The 18,257-nt window shown below is 51.1% G+C and overlaps 1 protein-coding gene across 1 annotated transcript in view; it reads left to right on the forward strand.

Annotated features, from left to right (window-relative positions):
- The window catches only part of PI4KA (phosphatidylinositol 4-kinase alpha), a 114,268-nt gene that overhangs the window by 91,230 nt on the left and 4,781 nt on the right, over nt 1-18,257 (forward strand). The window contains exons 33-48 of the mRNA XM_019437386.2: nt 2,659-2,817; nt 3,100-3,251; nt 4,665-4,772; nt 5,403-5,530; nt 6,898-7,017; nt 7,179-7,258; nt 7,356-7,549; nt 8,555-8,645; nt 9,017-9,184; nt 9,899-9,952; nt 12,555-12,675; nt 14,330-14,459; nt 15,407-15,477; nt 16,709-16,781; nt 16,867-16,937; nt 17,993-18,102. Coding sequence (XP_019292931.2) covers nt 2,659-2,817; nt 3,100-3,251; nt 4,665-4,772; nt 5,403-5,530; nt 6,898-7,017; nt 7,179-7,258; nt 7,356-7,549; nt 8,555-8,645; nt 9,017-9,184; nt 9,899-9,952; nt 12,555-12,675; nt 14,330-14,459; nt 15,407-15,477; nt 16,709-16,781; nt 16,867-16,937; nt 17,993-18,102 — 1,830 coding nt within the window. The remainder of the gene's footprint in view (nt 1-2,658; nt 2,818-3,099; nt 3,252-4,664; nt 4,773-5,402; nt 5,531-6,897; nt 7,018-7,178; nt 7,259-7,355; nt 7,550-8,554; nt 8,646-9,016; nt 9,185-9,898; nt 9,953-12,554; nt 12,676-14,329; nt 14,460-15,406; nt 15,478-16,708; nt 16,782-16,866; nt 16,938-17,992; nt 18,103-18,257) is intronic.

Consider the following 18,257-nt stretch of genomic DNA (forward strand, 5'->3'; position numbering starts at 1 on the left):
CTTCTTGCTTTTACCCAATTTCACCTCCCTTTCCCCCTTCCCCCATCAAAATGAGAGAAGAGGGGTCATGAAAGGATTTTATGTCAAGCAAATTGCTGTTTCATTTGGGATCTTTTAAACTCTGATCTATTTCCTCTGCTATCAGCAGGAGCTCTGCTGGCTTCAGGTATCTTGGCCTTTGGCAGGCCTTGTCCACTCACTTGTGTCCAGACCCAGCACTGGCCCACGAGCTGCTGGAGCTTGCTGCTTCCTGGTGAAGTCTCTGTAAATCAGTTCTTTGTGGCTTTCTCATCTGCGATTCCTCAGCCGTCCAGATAGGCATGGTTTTTATATCCTCCAGATCATTCTTGCTGTTCACTTGGGACTGAAGTCCATCTATCTCCTCTCATTCCCTGTCTCTACCTCTGCAAGGACCTGTTGTCCAGGCCCAGCAACATCTTGGACAGACTTAACTTTTGTTTCAGTGTCTTTTGTATTGTTGGCTTCTGGTTTTTAATTTTTTCTATTATGAAAGCAATGTGTGTTCATTATAGAGAAGTCGGAAGATATGAGCATAATGAAAAAAACGAAAATCATTCATAACTCCAACTTTAGAGACAGTCACTGATGGAATCCTGATGTCTCCTGCAGTCACGGGAGAGAGAGAGCTATGAGCTTGTTGGGCTCATCTCAGCATGAAGATCTTCCTTGTGAGAGTCTGGGGCCCTTATCTCACTAAGATTGGAAAGAATGCTGATCCCTTGGTATGGTGCTCAAATTCATGACTCAAAACGAATGAACTAACCCCTCACCTCCACCCATCTGCCTCCAAATCTCTGTGAATGACAGTCCTTCCCGCTGCTCAAAGTCCTTACTGCCATCCCTGACTCCCCTTTTTGCACTAACCACAAATGACCCTCAGCAAATCCTGTCAGATTTACCTTTTTACCTTGAAAGTATATCCAGAAGCTGACCACTTCCCAGCATCCCACTCCTGCCCCCTGGTCCCAGTATCCTTCGTTTGCCCTGGACTTAGGGCAGGCCCTGGCCTCCCTGCTTCTACCCAGGCCCTCTCTGCCTTCTCCACATGCGCTCAGAGCAAGTCAGTAAAATATGGGTCGTGTCAGGTCCCCCCTATGCCCCAGACCTGCCAGTGCTGCCCATGCCCACTCAGAGTAGAAGGCACACTTGTTTCTGTAATCTGCAAGGCCCCTCTGCTCCCCTTGCTTGACCTGCTATAGGCACACTGGGGTCCCTACTGCCCCTGCCCTCCAGGCGTGCTCCTGCTTTAGGTTGGGAGAGCTCTTCCCTCTCCTTCAGTGTTCTTTTCAGGCAGCTGCATTCCTCACTCCTGCATCTCCTTCAGGGTTTGTCTTAGCTGTCCCCTGCCTACCCTGTTCTAGAACACACAACCATCGATTCATTCATTCTTCCAAGCCCTTTCATGGCTCTGTTTTCCCCCTTAGCTTTGATCAGTGTCTAATATCTGTATCTTCTCTTGCTGTCTGTAGCCTGCTGTAAACTGGGTGGATGTTTGTCTTATTCACTGCTCCATTCCCAGAGCCTGGAGGGGAAGCAACCAGGCCCAGAGGCAGCAACCAGGATGTGCATGTTCAACAAATGAGTGGGCGTGCAGCCTTGACTGTGGCTCATCAGGCCTGTTAGCCCTGCGGTTTCTTCCTCTAACATAAGACTTACATTTGGCTGCAGGAAACAGAAACTGGACACAATGCCTTGACCACCAGGGGCTATGCTCCTGGTGTCACGTGCAGCTCGTTGATAGCTTGGCTCACATTTGCAACTCTGCCACCCTTAGCATATGGACTGTCCTCACCTTCAGGACCTCCAGATGGCTTCTATGCCTCTAAGCAAGAAGGAGGGTAGAGGATGCTAGCTGCCCTGACCTTGACTCAGTCGATGTCTGTTGATGTCAGCTAGCACTAGATTATTGCTAATGAGAACCATTGACCACCCTAACCAGCAGAAGCCTGGGTGGGGGTACTGGTGACCAGCTACTTGGCCTCCCTAAATAAAACCATAATAAAGGCAGGGATGGATACTGGGCAGGAGCCAGGGCGTTTACCCTGGGCACCAAGCCTCAGTTGCCGCCTCTCTGCAACGGGTCTGGATGCCCTCCATGTTGCTGCCTGGTGTTGTCAGGCCAAAAGGGGAGGCTGCTCCCCTGTAGAACCACCCGGTGGCAGTTGCAGACTCAGTTTGGCTCCCGCAGTTATTCCCTGGGCCTGATTAGTGGCATGAAGCTGATGTGCAGGGTTTGCGTGGGATGAAGAAAAGGAACTGGGCTCCAGAAGCAAAATCCAGTCCTGCCTTTGCTAGTTTGGAGGCCCTGCTCACCTCTGGAACCATAGATGGTTTCAGGATTATTAGGAAGATTCAGCCAGGCGGAGCCTGTTGAGAGTCCACGTGGCATTAGGCACATCCCAGGTGTGCTGACACCACAAAGCAGGACTATAGCACCTGGCCTACTGATATTTCGAGAATGGGCTTTTTAGTAGAAAACGGCTGGGAAGTTGGATCATAGGTGATCTTTATTTTTTATTTCATACTTTCTTTGGTTTTCTATTTTGTTCATTAAGCACATAGTCCTTTTAAAATTAAACAACAGTAAGTACTTTTCTATGCTTCGCAGAGGCACTAATGGTCATTGTATGCTTGCAGTTTATGCGGGAGATGGCAGGAGCCTGGCAGATGACAGTGGAGCAGAAGTTCGGCCTGTTTTCCGCAGAGATAAAGGAAGCAGACCCCCTGGCAGCATCGGAAGCCAGTCAACCCAAACCGTGTGCCCCCGAAGTGACCCCCCACTACATCTGGATTGACGTAAGTGCTTCCTCAGGCTCCGCCCACCCTAGCAGGAGGTCAGGGGCTCCCCTTGGGGCCAGTGGCCCAGTAAGCATGGGACTCCAGGTTTAAGACGCCTTACCTGGGGAGGAGGGATGGCTGTTCCTGCCTTCTGCCCAGGCCTCTGCTGGACTCATTGCACTTGCCCAAAGACCCATACCCACCATTCTGTTGGCCCAGAGCCCCACATCAGTTGGCTATGCTGGCTCTGTAGGTGGGCAGGCCAGGCCCCAGCAGCGACATGTTCTCTTTCCCACTCAGTTCCTGGTGCAGCGGTTCGAGATCGCCAAGTACTGCAGCTCCGACCAAGTGGAGATCTTCTCCAGCCTGCTGCAGCGCTCCATGTCCCTGAACATCGGTGGGGCCAAGGGGAGCATGAACCGTCACGTGGCAGCCATCGGGCCCCGCTTCAAGTGAGAGCCTCTCCTCCTCCTATGATGGTGGCAGGGACGGTGTGGGTGAAATTTTCTACCAGAGTTGTTGGTGCTGTAGTCCACAGGAGGTTCCCATGCTTGGTCTTTTTTTTTTTTTTTTTTTGCCAGAAACTGACCAAGCCCCTAGTACATGCAGGGCTCCTGGGAAGGGGACCTGAACGGAATGACTTTGCCTTCCATGCCCTTCCAGGGCTGAGGAAGTCAGCCAGCATGCTGTCCTCAGCAGGGGAGTGTTCAAGAAGGTGGTTCACTCATGGACCTTGGGCAACCAAATGTTGGGCAGCCTTTCTAAATTGTTTGGGGGTGGATAGCAGCAAAAGGATTTTGGTAACATAGTGGTGATTAAAAAACAGGTGATGTAGCAGAACCCAGGTATGACAAGCTCAGACTGGGAGGCTGGCAGTGACTTAGGGCAGTCACTTTACTCCTCTGAAATGTTCATGGAAAACTTCTGATCATGCTGACTACAGCAAGTCGATTTTTGCCAAGACATGCAAAATATCAACCCCACCAGGGGATACCCCCTTTATGGGGTACGTGGCCTAGTGGGCAGGCTCAGGCCAGGTGCTATGGACACAGCAGGCAGGGTCAGTCTGGTGTGGGGACAGCCTTCAGGTGCCTGGGTGGTCAGTTGGAGGAAGGGTGAGGGGCCCCCTTTCAAAGTATGCCACTCTTCCTGCCTGTACCCCTTCCTGCTGCCCACTGCCAACACCAGTTCTTTCCACCCCTCCCCTGAGCTCCAGACCCATGTTCCTGCAGCCCTCTGGGACCATGCTTCTCAGACTACTGCAGGGAAGGGCTAGTACTCTGTTCCCTTCATTTCCTGCCCATCATAGACCTGCACCTTTATAAAATGCATGAGAATGAATTACTAGGAAAGGATTCACACTGGACTGTCATAACAATGTGAAATTGCTATAGAAATGAGCGGGTAATCCCCTCAGTTTCTGTACTAACTCATCACAGACCAACACCATCTGTAGATGCCCATTGAGTAGCCCTGACCTGGCAGAAACCAGGTGCTTGGTAAATATATTTTTCTTTTAGCTTGAATTAAATGTTCTAACCTTTGTAGCACTTATTGGTGACTGCACTCAGGAAGTAGTTTGCATATAGTTTGGAGATAGACGAGCTTCTGGCCAAGGTAGATGAACACACAACTTGTTCATTTGCCCCCAATTAAAGTGATGGTTTTAAAAAACCTTTCCTGAGACATTTCTGGTACAATAAACCTGAATGGCAGTAACTTGGCTGGTGCCACAGTCCTGGCACCTGAGAGCTCTGTCATCCAGAGATATGCCCAAGGGCCAAGTGGTTTGCACAGGAGCTAGGGACCCTGGGACGTTCCTGGGCCCTCCACACTCTGACTCAGCCCCCAGTGTTCTCTTGTAGACTGCTGACTCTGGGGCTGGCCCTTCTGCACGCCGATGTGGTCCCAAACGCGACCATTCGCAACGTGCTTCGCGAGAAGATCTACTCAACCGCCTTTGACTACTTCAGGTACTTCCCCCAGCTGTGCTGTGCACCATGTGCAATGACAGCCCACTGCACCCAGTGCCCCCAGTTGTCCCAGATCCCAGGAAGTCACGGCAGAAATGGTTTTGCCTGATTTATGCACCGCCCTCCTTGTTCTGTGACTCTGGTGGTCCAGGATTTGAACATCTTCAGCCCTGTGCCATGTTTCCATGTGTGCACTTAGTTAGAGCTAGCCTCTCTACGAGATGCACACATGTTTTCCCCCAGCTCAACTGTGCATTCATTTAACTTTCCAGTTCCTAGGAGTGGTTATTGCTCAAAGAATTGCAATCACCCGCTGCCCGGGGCTCTGCGAGTGTGTAGGTTGTGTTGTATGGAGACAGCTGCAGTTGCAGGACCCACCACAAGCACACCATGCAGCCAAGGGCTGTCGACGGTGCTGGGGATAGTGGTGGAGGCAACTGTGAAAGCTCAGAAAATCATCACGCTTTTCCTTGCGAATTAATGAGATAATTGTTGCTGATGACCAGCTCTGGGCTCACCTTTGGTCATTAAGAGACCACTTGTGTCACCTCTCACACGCTTTATAATACATGTGGCTTCTAGTCCCAGACTCCAGGCACTCAACTCTTGTCCTCTTGTGGTTGTTTGAAGTTGCCCCCCAAAGTTCCCCACTCAAGGAGAAAAGAGGCTACGTGAAGACATAAGCATTATGATTAAATTTTGGACAGCCATGTTCTCTGATAAGAAGTACCTGACTGCCAGCCAGCTTGTTCCCCCAGGTGAGCATTGTTCTCAGCACAGCTGCTCGTGGGTGGTGGGGACACATAGGTGCAGGCGGGACAGTGGGGTGCAGTGGGAAGCCCTGAAGGAGTCTGGTTAGAATAGTGAGAGTCTCACTGAGCCCAGGCCTTAGCCATGCTGCATGGTCACCAGAGGCCCAAAGCCTGCCTGGCCACCACTTGTCCTCCAGCCCTAGCTGACAAGCATGAATGAGTGTAGAAGGCCCTGAGCAGAGGCCATTCCATGTAACTTCTCCCAGCACCAGCCCAGTTCACCAGCGCCCCCCCTGCATATCTGACAGACTGATACTTGGATAAGTCCCATATGCCAAGATGAATAAGGCACCATCTGCTCTCATCTGGTAGAAGATAATCAAATCTACAGGTGATGTCAGCATGAGGGGATCATGGGAGTACCCCTCAAGGACAGGCACTTGGCCCACCAGAGTTGGGGAGATAGGGACAGTTTTTTGGAAGAGGTGACAGCTGAGCTTCAAAGATGAATAGGAGCAAGCTAGGGTGGATAAGGTTAAAGAAAAGGTAAGGTGTAAGCAAGCCACAAACCTCCACAAAGAAACATGTTCTTGTTTCTCTGAGCACATAGCTGATTACACAGCACAAATTAGGGGTGAGGAGTACAGTTTCTGCAGACAGACCCACAGCTGACAACCTGACTATAGGAAAAGGAAGGGATGGGGCACTTGGGGGGCTCAGTCAGTTGAGCGTCTGACTTGATTTTGGCTCAGGTCATGATCCCAAGGTCATGGGATTAAGCCCTACATCAGTCTCCACACTGAGCATGGAGCTTGCCTAAGATTCTCTCTCTTCCTCTGCCCCTCTCCCCAACTTGCTCGCTCTCTATCAATAAATGGGAAAGGGAAAGAAAAAAGGAAAGGGAAAAGCAAGCAGTGATTTCCGGAGTCAACTTCCTGGCTCCACATAGAGCAGGGCCAGCATCTCTTCTTGCCTGCCTGCAAGGGTCCCAAGTTGCCACCGTATTAAAAAACAACATGATGCTAGAGATGAGAGAGCTGTTTGTAATTTATCAGTATCACCACTCACATTTGTTTTATTCCATTTTGAATCCTAGGAGGAATGTAATACATTTTAGTAGGCTTTACATGTTGAATGGTTAAAAACTTCCTAGGAGTACCTGGCTAACTCGGTCAGTAGAGCATGCAACTTTTGATCTTGGGGTCATGACTTCAAGCCCCACATTGGGTGTAGAGCTTATATTAAAAAAAACAAAAATCTTGGCTGTTGTTTTTTTTCTGCAAATCATTTCTTCAACACCGTGTCTCTCCCTTCCTGCCCTTGGTGAAAGTCTAGACACCTCATTCTGGAAGCAGTAATGTGTTTGCCCACAGATAACCAAGACACCCGGAGCAATCTGGACATAGCGGTTGGCTCTCGGCAACAGGCCACTCAAGGCTGGATCAACACCTACCCCCTGTCCAGTGGCATGTCCACCATCTCAAAGAAGTCAGGTCGGTTAAAGGTTTGCTGATAGGTCCCTTGGGTCTGAGTCATATCCTGGCAGCTCAGACAGTGGGCAGAATGCTGAAAGACAGCTTCTTCTAGGTTCTAGAAATGAAGGGTAGGTCAGTGAACTCTGAAGAACACACTTGTGCCTTCTTTTTCTCCACAGGCATGTCCAAGAAGACTAACCGGGGCTCCCAGCTGCACAAGTACTACATGAAGCGCAGGACGCTGCTGCTGTCCCTGCTGGTAAGGTGACACCTGCCATATGCCCACAGCACTGAGGACAGGAGCAGCGTGGCACATGGGTGCACGCAGATGGCATATCGATGTCTCATCTCACCAGGCCACTGAGATTGAGCGTCTCATCACATGGTACAACCCATTGTCGGCCCCGGAGTTGGAGCTGGACCAGGCTGGAGAGAACAGCGTGGCCAACTGGAGGTCCAAATATATCAGCCTGAGCGAGAAGCAGTGGAAAGACAATGTTAACCTTGCCTGGAGCATCTCTCCTTACCTGGCCGTGCAGCTGCCAGCCAGGTGGGCCCTAGTCCTACCTGCCTGATGAGGGCCTTGCCAGAGTCCAGTCCAAGGGTACCTGAGTGGGAAGGAACATGACGTGGTCACTGCCAAGGATGGTTGGGGAAGCAATCGTAGTGGTCTGGTCCTCTGCCCTGGATGTTGACCCAGTCTCTCTATGCAGTGGTTGGTTACACAGCATGGATTCCTGCCTGGGATGTCCTAATATCCCAGAGCCCAAGCAGGAAACATCAGAGCACATTCAGGGCTGCAGTCCTATTCAAGGAAGAAAGGAAGCACATGGAGGCTGTCATTACAGGGAAGCAGGCCTGGGGATCCTTTGGACTTTGTTCCCAGAGGTCTTCAGCAGGCTACTCACAGGAGGTGGCCTGCAACCGAGTGTCCTGTGAACTCTCCCTGGTAGCTCTGCCAAGGACAAAACCAGTAGCTGAGAGGGGCCTCCCAGGCCCCTGTGTTAAATCCCACCAGGGGGAGTGCATCCACCCCACGTCCAGGAGTGGACATTTCTTTCCCTTGAGCACACACTTGCCTACTCACTGCTTCCTTCTTCTGGTTCTAATGCAGTCCTCTGGATTAGGACCACAGCTTGACAGTGTTCATGGAAAGTCTACCTTGTGTTAGCCTGGGGTCATGACCCCTAAAAACTTGCATCCTCCCTCCCATCTATGGATGTACCTTCTGGCCTGTGGCCTCGCCATGCCATGGACAGGCTGCTTTGGGGGCCAGGGCAAGGGGGCGTTCTGAAAGCAAGGACTATAGAAGGGGATGTCTTTTGAATGAGGAATATAGGATAATTCCTGTTTTAGATAGTTCTGGCATTTTGTCATAGCCAATCATAGTGCTCTTTATTACAAACATTCATGTTCAGAGTTACCAATATGTCAGTAGTGTAGAGTGTTTAGGGGTCACTTGGCATTAATCTGCATCCCTCCAGTTCAGGGTTCTTCCACCCCGTTACATGGAGGCAGGAAAGGCCATCTCCTTCACACCCTTTTTGTGCCCTAGGTTTAAGAACACAGAAGCCATCGGCAACGAAGTGACCCGTCTCGTTCGGTTGGACCCAGGAGCCGTTAGTGACATTCCCGAAGCTATCAAGGTAGTATAGCACGTGCTGGGGCCTGGGCTCAAACTGCACAAAAACAGAACTGCCTCCAGAAACACCTGGAACCTAGAAGTGTTAGGAAAACCTAGCAGCCTCAGTGGTAGAATGATATTTCTAATTTCCTGTGTTTTCCACTTCTCAAATGAGGCATTTATTATGCTTACAGCAGAAAAATATCGAACATACTTTACCCTAGTTGAAATTATGCTACTTTACATAATATATGAGAAGTATTTCCCCACATTATTATAAGTGCTTTATTATTATCATCTGGGGCCATCCCTGAGATATGGGGTGGGGCCGGGTATTTCCAGAGGGCCCTCAGGAACTCCCTGTGCCAGACCATTTCCCTGCTTCCTTCCTAGTTTCTGGTCACCTGGCACACCATCGATGCCGACGCCCCTGAGCTCAGCCATGTGCTGTGCTGGGCACCCGCAGACCCTCCCACAGGCCTCTCCTACTTCTCCAGCATGTACCCACCGCACCCTCTCACGGCCCAGTATGGGGTGAAAGTCCTGCGGTCCTTCCCTCCGGTGAGCCCACATCCTGCCTGAATCAGCCTCGGTGGGACTATCTGGCAGTGTTTAGGTGGAGACAGTAAGGACAGGCTTTATCTCCACTTGATGTAGGCCTGATGAAACATCGGTCCATCTTAGAGCATGTCTTCACCCTGTTTCTGTCCAGGCAGTCATAGAAGACAGATTTAGTTCTGACTCAGATATGTTTATTGGTATTACTTGTTTTTTAATTTTAATTTGGTGTTTGAGTTACAGAAGGAAGTTGAATTTGAGTTTGGTTCCAGCAGTGGGCTTTTGGGAGGTCGGGGGATCCCATGAGACAGCCACAGTGACAGATTTGGTAGCTGACTCGTGGAGGCCCCAACACAGGGGTCTGCTAGAACCTCAGCCCTTGTCCCCAAGCAGGCCCCCAGCAGGGAACATACATGAGCTGGCACTTCACCTGTCATCGCAGGCACAGGAGCCTTGTTCCTTTTGCCTTTTCTCACCCATCATGTGTTTCAAGTCGTTGGCCATTTTCTTTGCCACCCTCTGGACTTTCCGCAGTTCTCAGTCCTCTGTGATCTCCAGTGAGATGGTATCCCATGGGCTCAGTGACATCAGGGCTGTTCCAGGTTGGAGTGGGGCCCTGGGACAGCCATCTGTGTTGAGTTTGTTATCACCTTCCTGGAGGTAAGGAATTGTCTTCCCTTCCTGGAAGTCATTATCACTTGTCCTCCTCCTTTGCAGGATGCTATCCTATTCTACATCCCCCAGATTGTGCAGGCCCTCAGGTATGACAAGGTAAGGCTGTGCCAACATGTGCTGTCCTTCCCTCTGAGAGCCGTGCTGGGCAGTCCGGAGGGGGTCCTCAGCAACAGGGATGGGGCCTTGGAAGCAGGGCTGCCAAGCTGTGACCTGGTCTCTGAGCTCCTCTCACACACACCCCCACCATGATTGTGGCCGGTGCTCATGGCCAGGAGGCCCCACTCACCCTGTCTCACCCTGAGGCCCCATCTGCTGTGCAGGGTGGGTGGGCCCTAGAAGTATTGCTAGCCACTTCCTCATTCCCTGAATCTAGCTCCCTCGTTTCTTCAGTCAGAAGCAGGGAGGCTCAAACAAAATGATGGAGGTATTAGTGTGCTTGGGCTGCTATAGCAGAGAACCACAGAGTGGGGGGTTAAAACAATGGAAATGTACTTCTCATTGTTCTGGAGGCTCAGAGTTGGAGATCAAGGTGCCTGTAGGGTTGGTTTCTCCTGAGGGTTGGTTTGCAGATGGCTGCCTTGTCCCTCTGTCCTCACATGGTCTTCTCTCTGTGTGTATGTGTCCTAATCTCCTCTTATAAGGACACCACACTGGACTAAGTGTCACCCTAATGATCTCATTTTAACTTAATCACCTCTTTAAAGGCCCATCTCCAGACACCATCATATTTTGAGGCACTAAGGCATACAAATTCAGCACATGAATTGGGGGGCACAGTTCAACCCATCACATATAGCACTTGTACATAAGATACCTAACCACAGGGCCTGGCACAGAAACCCCTCTGGAGGTGACCACAACCCAGAACCCACACTGCCCGTGCTTCATCCTAGCACTGGCCCCCTGACCTGTGCTTGAGTCTAAGTGTAGCAGCAACATCTGCCCCTTTCCTGTTCCTGCTGATTCTGTTCCCCACTGCATAAGACACCAGACTCCCCTGTGTCCTGGCTGAGTCCTTGCAGTAGCAGCAAGTGCTGTGTCTCACTGTGGTGGCTATGAGCACTGTGGCTGGGTATCCCAGGGCTAGCTTCTTCCTCCCAGATTGGCAGGATGCTCTGTCTTGGTCCATAGACCAAAGTGCTTCTAGAACTGCAGCCAACTTCTCTTGAAACACTGAGTCCTGTTTTAGCTAGGTAGCTGCCAAAAGCCCTCCAATTCTGAGCAGGTGGTTTTGATATTGTGCTGACAGTGCAGAGCCTGCTTGGGATTTTCTCTTTCTCCTCTCTCTCTGCACTTATCCCCCACTCACACTCTCTTTCTGTCTCAAAATAAATAAACATTTTTTAAAATGAAAAAAAGAAAGGATACACAAGAATAAAATGCTAAAACCTTTCCCAAAGCTAGAAGCCTCGGTGGGCCTCAGTGACTGATGACACTTCCTCCTTGTTCAGACGGCTGCCGGTTTCCACTTCCCTGTTGTAGTCTGTTCGTTACTGCACTGAGTCCCCTTCTGTGGTCTCAGCAAAACTGACTGGATTACCGGTGCATCATAAAAGGACATAATCAACGAACAGCCAGGTGCGAGGGCAGTATAGGGCAAGGGATGTGGGAAGGCTGTGGAGTTTCCACGCTCTTCAGGCGCCTGGCTCTCCCAGCCTCTCCACCAATTCGGAAACTCCACAAACTTTTAAGCAGACTACAAGTTGAATATTCATAGTTTATCTTTAGATCCTTTTACTGGGTTAGCAGTGGGAAACCCATAGCAAGGAGTTATTTGAAGTTTAACCTACTAGGTAAGCCCACCCAGCCAAGTTGAGGACATCTGTCCCCAAAATACTTTACCAGATGGGAGGCCACAGACTACTGTGGTGGGAGGAGAGAAGCCACTCCTCCAGGAGTCTTCCAGAAAGGCCAGCACCTTTTTAAACCTTAAGACAGGGTAATTAAGGAATGCCTAGGTGGCTCAGTCGGTTAAGTGTCTGACTTCAGCTTAGGTCATGATCTCATGGTTTGTGAGTCTGAGCCCCGCAATGGGCTCTGTGCTGACAACTCAGAGCCTGGAGACCACTTTGGATTATGTGTCTCCCTCTCTCTGCCCCTCCCTTACTTGTGGTCTGTCTCTCTCAAAAATAAGTAAACAAGCAAATTTTTTAATTTTAAAAAAAGGGCAATTAAAACTTGGAGTTATGAGTAGTAGAATACGACTAAGAAGAAGAAAGAGGAAAGGTCCTTAGGATAGTGGCCATCGTGTGTCAACTCATGAAGTATCTGTGTATTAGAATTTTTTTGGAACCTGCCCATCACTGTGGAACATTGTTCCAAACAACCAGCTTATAACTGAGTTTTAGTCCCCAACCTACTCATTCCTCATACTTGACAACAGCAGAAATTAGTTGGAGAGTCATGGTTCTTAGAATCTAGGGGAAGTCACAGGGGAAACAAAAGCCGGCTCCTTCCTATATTGAAGACACCATCACGTGGGGCTCCATCTGCCCCACCGGCCAGCTAGCCAGCTGGAACTTGGCCTGTGTAGGCTGGGCTCACACATAACCAGACAAGCTTGCTCACACAGCCGGAAACCACTGGGCCTTCTTGCTGGGTCTGCAAGTGCTAGGAGTCTACTCCTACACTGGGTAAGAGTGTCTTGTGGTGGAGAGGCGCCCAGGCCTGAGCTGATGGTGACCTTGTTCTCCTATAGATGGGCTACGTACGGGAGTATATTCTGTGGGCAGCGTCCAAATCCCAGCTTCTGGCACACCAGTTTATCTGGAACATGAAAACTAACATCTATCTGGATGAAGAAGGGCACCAGAAGGACCGTGAGTATTTGTCATCTTCGCTCAGGCCTCACCCCCCAACTTTAACCCTCCTAGGCCCGTGCTGTCCCAGCCCATGGTTCCCTCTGCTTCCCATCCTTTGGTGGGAATTCTCACCTTTGAACACCCAGCGGGAGCAGGATCCTCCTCCTTCGTGAAGGGTTTGCTATCCTCCCCTCCAGACGTCCTGCCCACCCTGGCACCATCCTGCAGCTCCCCAAGCACATGTGAGAGCCTCCTGGTCAGGCCGAGCCTCTCCTCACCCTGCGCTTGACCCAGTGACTCCATATGGGGGCGAGGCAACCACCCAAGGCAGTCCTCAGAGGTTGCCCACATCTTCACATCATCACACCCTTAAAAACTAGTGAGGCCCCCGGAGACCTTTGGTTTATGTGGGCTTTGGTTCTCAGTGTTAACCAATGTTAGACATGAGAACCAAGACATTTAAAAAATAATACAAGCCCATCACATATTAACGTAAATAACATTTTTATGAAAAACGACTCTCAAACTCAAAAAGAAGAAGAGTGGTGTTGCTTTACAGATTTACAGATCTCTGTAATGTCTGTAATAATGCCACAGCATCTTTAGTAAAAGACAACAGGACTCTCATTCTGCTTCTGCATTTACCCTGTTGTTTGGTTGAAGTAAATGAGGGGAATTCAGCCTGGTACAGACACGTGGCTAGAAAAAGGAGGACCATTTTAGTGGTCTTTCTGGTCACTATAGGTGGTCTCGTAGTCTCTGCTGATACTGCACCAAACACAACAAGTGATAGTTTTCTTAAAGGTGAATTGTGATGTGGATTTGAAATCATGGCAGCGAGTTTCTCGTGCTCTTTCTTTGAAGCCCATTGGTCTACCCAGCACTCACTACACCCCCCACAGGATTTCACAGCATTCAAACTCACATTTGCCTGTGCCCCACTGGCCTTACCAAACAGAAACATTGTCAAGTGGTGGGGAGCTGTCAAGCTCACCGGCACAGATGCAAGTTTTCCAAAACTTTGTAGTTTTCCTTAAATGGCAGATTCGACTTGTTGATTTTTAAGAAAATATCTCCCATGTACCTAAGTCCAAATAACTCTATTTTTGTCTGTCAGTCACTCTTTCAAGTAAAAAATGATGTTCCCTGAAAAAAGAGATTAGTTCAGCCCGAAAGTCACACCAACACAAGATGCTGTTCCTTGAGACCACAGCATCCGCGTGCTTCACATACAGCAGGGGGCTCCGGACACTGTCCAGTTCATCACACACAGAATGTTAGAAAGATACACTCAGGGTAGAGTTCAGTCAGATTAGTCAATGCTCATCACCTCACCAGGGATATTCTTAGTGACACTGGCTTTTGTTTATACTGTGGGAGCAGAGCCATAAGGATCCAGTGACCACCAGCACCTTGGCCAATGGCTTGTGCACAGCCTCGCAGGTGTCTACGCAAGGAGGGCAAACAGCCTGTCAATGTGGTTTTGACTGGTGGGAGCCTGCTGAAGGGTCCCAGGGACCCTCCAGGCATCTGCAGACCACACTCAGGATGTCTGACCTCGCTGCTGGGGGACACCTGGACATCTGGACTGTACATCTGGCAGATGTGTGGGGTTTCCTTGAGGGCCTTCTGTGGCACGGCTGCAGGCTCACCCTCTTGGTTTCTCTGCCAGCTGACATCGGCGACCTCCTGGAGCAGTTAGTGGAGGAGATCACAGGCTCCTTGTCAGGCCCAGCCAAGGACTTCTACCAGCGGGAATTTGATTTCTTTAACAAGATCACCAACGTGTCTGCTATCATCAAGTAAGTGGCATCAGTCCTGGCCTGTGGGAATTGCATGGAGGGCCCGCACTGGTTCTAATGAACAGCCAGGGTTGGGAATCACTGCCCTGGCAATTCAAGTCTCTTGAAAGTATAGCAAAATGCACAGCCATGCAAATTTCAGAAAACATATCTTTCATTCTAGATACTGTCCCCTAACTTGAAGCCACTCTGCTCTCTCCAAGTTTTGAAGAGTGTTAGGAAAACCAGACTTATTTGTAACTCCCAATGTTGTTTTATTGATTTACCTCCTGGGCCATCCATTTGTGAGGGCTGACGCCATCCTGGGACATCTGTGGCACTGCCAGTTTATGTGGGACGGGGCCCTGGAGTCAACTGGCCAAGTGCCTGGGAGAGGCCCTGGCAGGGGGAGCACTGGCTTCCTGTTTTCTCAAGTGTCTCATTCCGTGAGCTGTTCCCTGGCCCCTTGGTCACCAAGTGACCTAGGCTGTGTGCCCTGAGGCCCTTTTCTGGGCCCGGTACTAAGTAGAGCGGTGATGCAGCAGCTTCTAGCCCGCAAAAATAAAGGAGTGGGAGGTGGTGTTTCCTGGGCATCATGTCAGGCACCTGATTCCACTTTACCCTGTCATCCTCATCCTAGGGATGCAGAAAGACAAAGGGGCCTGCCCAAGGTCATGCTGCAAGTAAACAACAGAGCCAGCACTTGAGCATAGACCCCAGAGCCAACTGTGTCCCCTGTGTGCCTCTGACAGCAACATGCACACACCCCACACAGGCAAGGGGCAGTGACAGCCAGAAAACTCCACCCTGGTCTGGGAAGAACTGGTCTAGCAGAGCCTTCAGTAGTAGCTAAAACTAGGAGGAGAGGAAAGGAGAATCAGACAGGAGGGGCTCTGGGCTGTCCCCCAGAAGCCCCAGAGGCCAGTTCCTGCAGAGACAAAGCAAAGCATTTCTGTCCTGTTTCTCAGGCCCTACCCTAAAGGCGACGAGAGAAAGAAGGCATGCCTGTCGGCTCTGTCTGAAGTAAAAGTGCAGCCTGGTGAGCAGGATGAGATGGGCCTCTTCCTGTGGGTGGACAGTGTGGGTAGGCACCGGGATCAGGGAGGCGGCCAGCCCACATGAGCCTGGGCCCTGGGGCACTGGTGTCCCTCTCCATAATCTGCCCCTGGTGAGCTGAGAGCTACTTCTCAGCAGATACTCTTTATCTTCCTTGTTGCTTTCTGTTTTTCTTAAAGCCCAGACACTGTCCTTGGCAGCCATGATTCTAGAAATTTCCTGAACTCCAGTGGAATAGGAGCAACACAGGCTGCACAGACTGTGGGCATGGGTGGGAGTGTCACAGGTGTACTGGGCTGAGGGTGCCCACACTGGCTGACCTTTCCTTGACTCTTGTTGAGCCACCTGCCCTGCCCAGTGTAAACAGTAGCTCAGCTCAAAGAAGCTCGACATCCACACAGGCTGCAGTTTCCCTGGTCAGCAGGCTCCCAGACCCCTGCAGCCCATGCTGCCGGGTCTTGTCCTGGAGGCACTGGGGAGCCAGCCAGGACTCCAGGGCAGAGCAGTAGATTGTGCTCCTGGGAGAGAGACCAGAACTGGCCAGGGAAGGATGGTGTGAGGGCATTGAGGGAACAGCATGTTCCTTCTGCCCCTCATTCCCCTGGTGGCAAAGCCCACCTGACCCCACAGCAAGGCCTCGCTTTGCTTCCCAAGAGTCCCAGGACTTCCTGTGTCAGGGCCTCTCCTAGAAGCCCACTCCCTAGCCAGGATCTCTCCCCCGCTTCCTGGGTCTCAGGGAGCACACCCCAGCCCCCCAGGGGAACTGCCAGTTCCTTGACCAGGAATAGGCTTTCTCTTGTCCTCCCTACTTGACATGTGTGCTGAGAGAGGGGAGCTACAGCCAGTGGGTGAGTATAAGAACTGAGGGTGTTCCACGTAAATGGAGGCAGTGTAGAAAGCTCCTGCACATGCCCTGTAAGAGCAGGCAGCTCCCCACCTGGCACTGGTCGGCCAGTCGGGCCCCAAGGAGCAGTGTGCTAAGTCTGTAAAGCTGAGTGTTGGTGTGTCCTCCTGGAGAAGTGTCTCCTGGGAGGTGGCAGCTCCTTTGTTAGATATCAGGAAGGGTCCAGGAAAAGACCACAGATCAGGGAGGATGGACCTGTAATGGCCACAGGATAAAATATCTGTGCCTCAGATGAGGACCTAGAAGCCCCATCTGGGGGCGGGGAGTCATTTTGGGGCTCCCTGTAACTTCGCCCTCTGTCCCTGCACAGGCTGCTACCTGCCCAGCAACCCCGAGGCCATTGTATTGGACATCGACTACAAGTCCGGGACACCCATGCAGAGGTGAGAGGCCGCCTGTCTTTAGGCAGTTCCCTTGCACAAAGTTCTCATTTGCTCCAGCACCCATGTTCCTTCTGTTGTTTTGCAGTGCTGCAAAAGCCCCGTATCTGGCTAAGTTTAAAGTGAAACGATGTGGTGTTAGTGAACTCGAAAAAGAAGGTCAGTGAAGAAACTCTGACATGGTTTGGGATCTAAGTGTTTTCTCTGGATGATGCCAGTTTTAGGGGGCATATTTAGTTTATTACCAGCTCCCTGTGAAAGATGACATCCATCCACGCTGGGTCTGAGCCCTTGTTTAGGAATGGCACAGAGCTTATATACGGTGACAGAGACACCTGGAGACCGGCCCCAGGTCAGCCATTGAGTCCAGGAGGCACCTTCCTGAGGCTGAGTAGCCCAGAGCTTTGGGGGGTGCCGTGCAGGTGACACAGCCTGGGTGGCTTCACCAACAGAAATTTATTCTCTCACAGTTCTGGAGGCCAGAAGTGCCACATTGGGGTGTCGGCCAGGCCGTGCTCCTTCTGAAGATGGGTAGAATCTGTTCCGTGTATTTCTCCCAGCTTCTGGTGGTTGCTGGCAAGTTTGGTGATGCTTGGCATCTTCGTCATTCTGACCTCTGCCTCTGTCTTCTCAAGGCTTTCTCCCTGTGTCCCCGTGTCCAGATTTCCCTGATCTGATAAGGGCACCAGTCATTGGATAAGGGCCCACCCTAACCCTCAGTAACTTGACTACATATGCAAAGATACTATTTCCAAAAAAGGTCACATTCTGCAGTTTTGAGTGGGCATGAATTTTAGAATAGGAGGTGTGGTCCCCTGCCAGTATGGGGACATGCCTTCCATGGCCTTCCCTGCACTCTGGCCCCCAGGTCCTCCCAGGCACCCCAGGATGCAGACAGACACACACCTCTACCCTCCAGTTCATAGTGCCCTCTGCTGATCCCAGGCATACCTGGGTCCCCATTTCCAATGAAAAAGGGGCTCTATCTTCAGTTCCATCTAAGCCTAAACATTCTTCAGAAGAGATCCCTGGCCCCGTGGCTCCATCTGCTGACCCCAGTTGTCTCCTGGGCCTCATTCGGCCTCCTTGGGGCTTTGCAGAGACAATCCCCAAGATTCCCAGGGTTCCAGGCAGGTGAGCAGGACTTGCCCTGGCCCTGAGGGCCTCTCCCTGCCTCCAGGCTAACTGGCTTCCTCTCCGCCGCCCACACACAGGTCTTCGGTGCCGCTCAGACTCTGAGGACGAGTGTGGCACACAGGAGGCTGATGGCCAAAAGATCTCATGGCAGGCGGCCATCTTCAAAGTGGGAGATGACTGCCGACAGGTAGTGAGTGGGGCCAGGCCTGCCCTCTTCCCAAGGCTCCGGGTGCATTTAGGGGTCACACCTCACATGCTGAACCACAATCTTTGTTTCCCACATTGGGTTGAGGTGCCACAGAGGAAACCAGGGCTTTCTGCCAAACCCAGGGGTCTCTCCAG

Source organism: Panthera pardus, unplaced genomic scaffold (genome assembly GCF_024362965.1).
Source record: "Panthera pardus isolate Hobbes unplaced genomic scaffold, ASM2436296v1 HiC_scaffold_15, whole genome shotgun sequence".
NCBI classification, from domain to species: domain Eukaryota; kingdom Metazoa; phylum Chordata; class Mammalia; order Carnivora; family Felidae; genus Panthera; species Panthera pardus.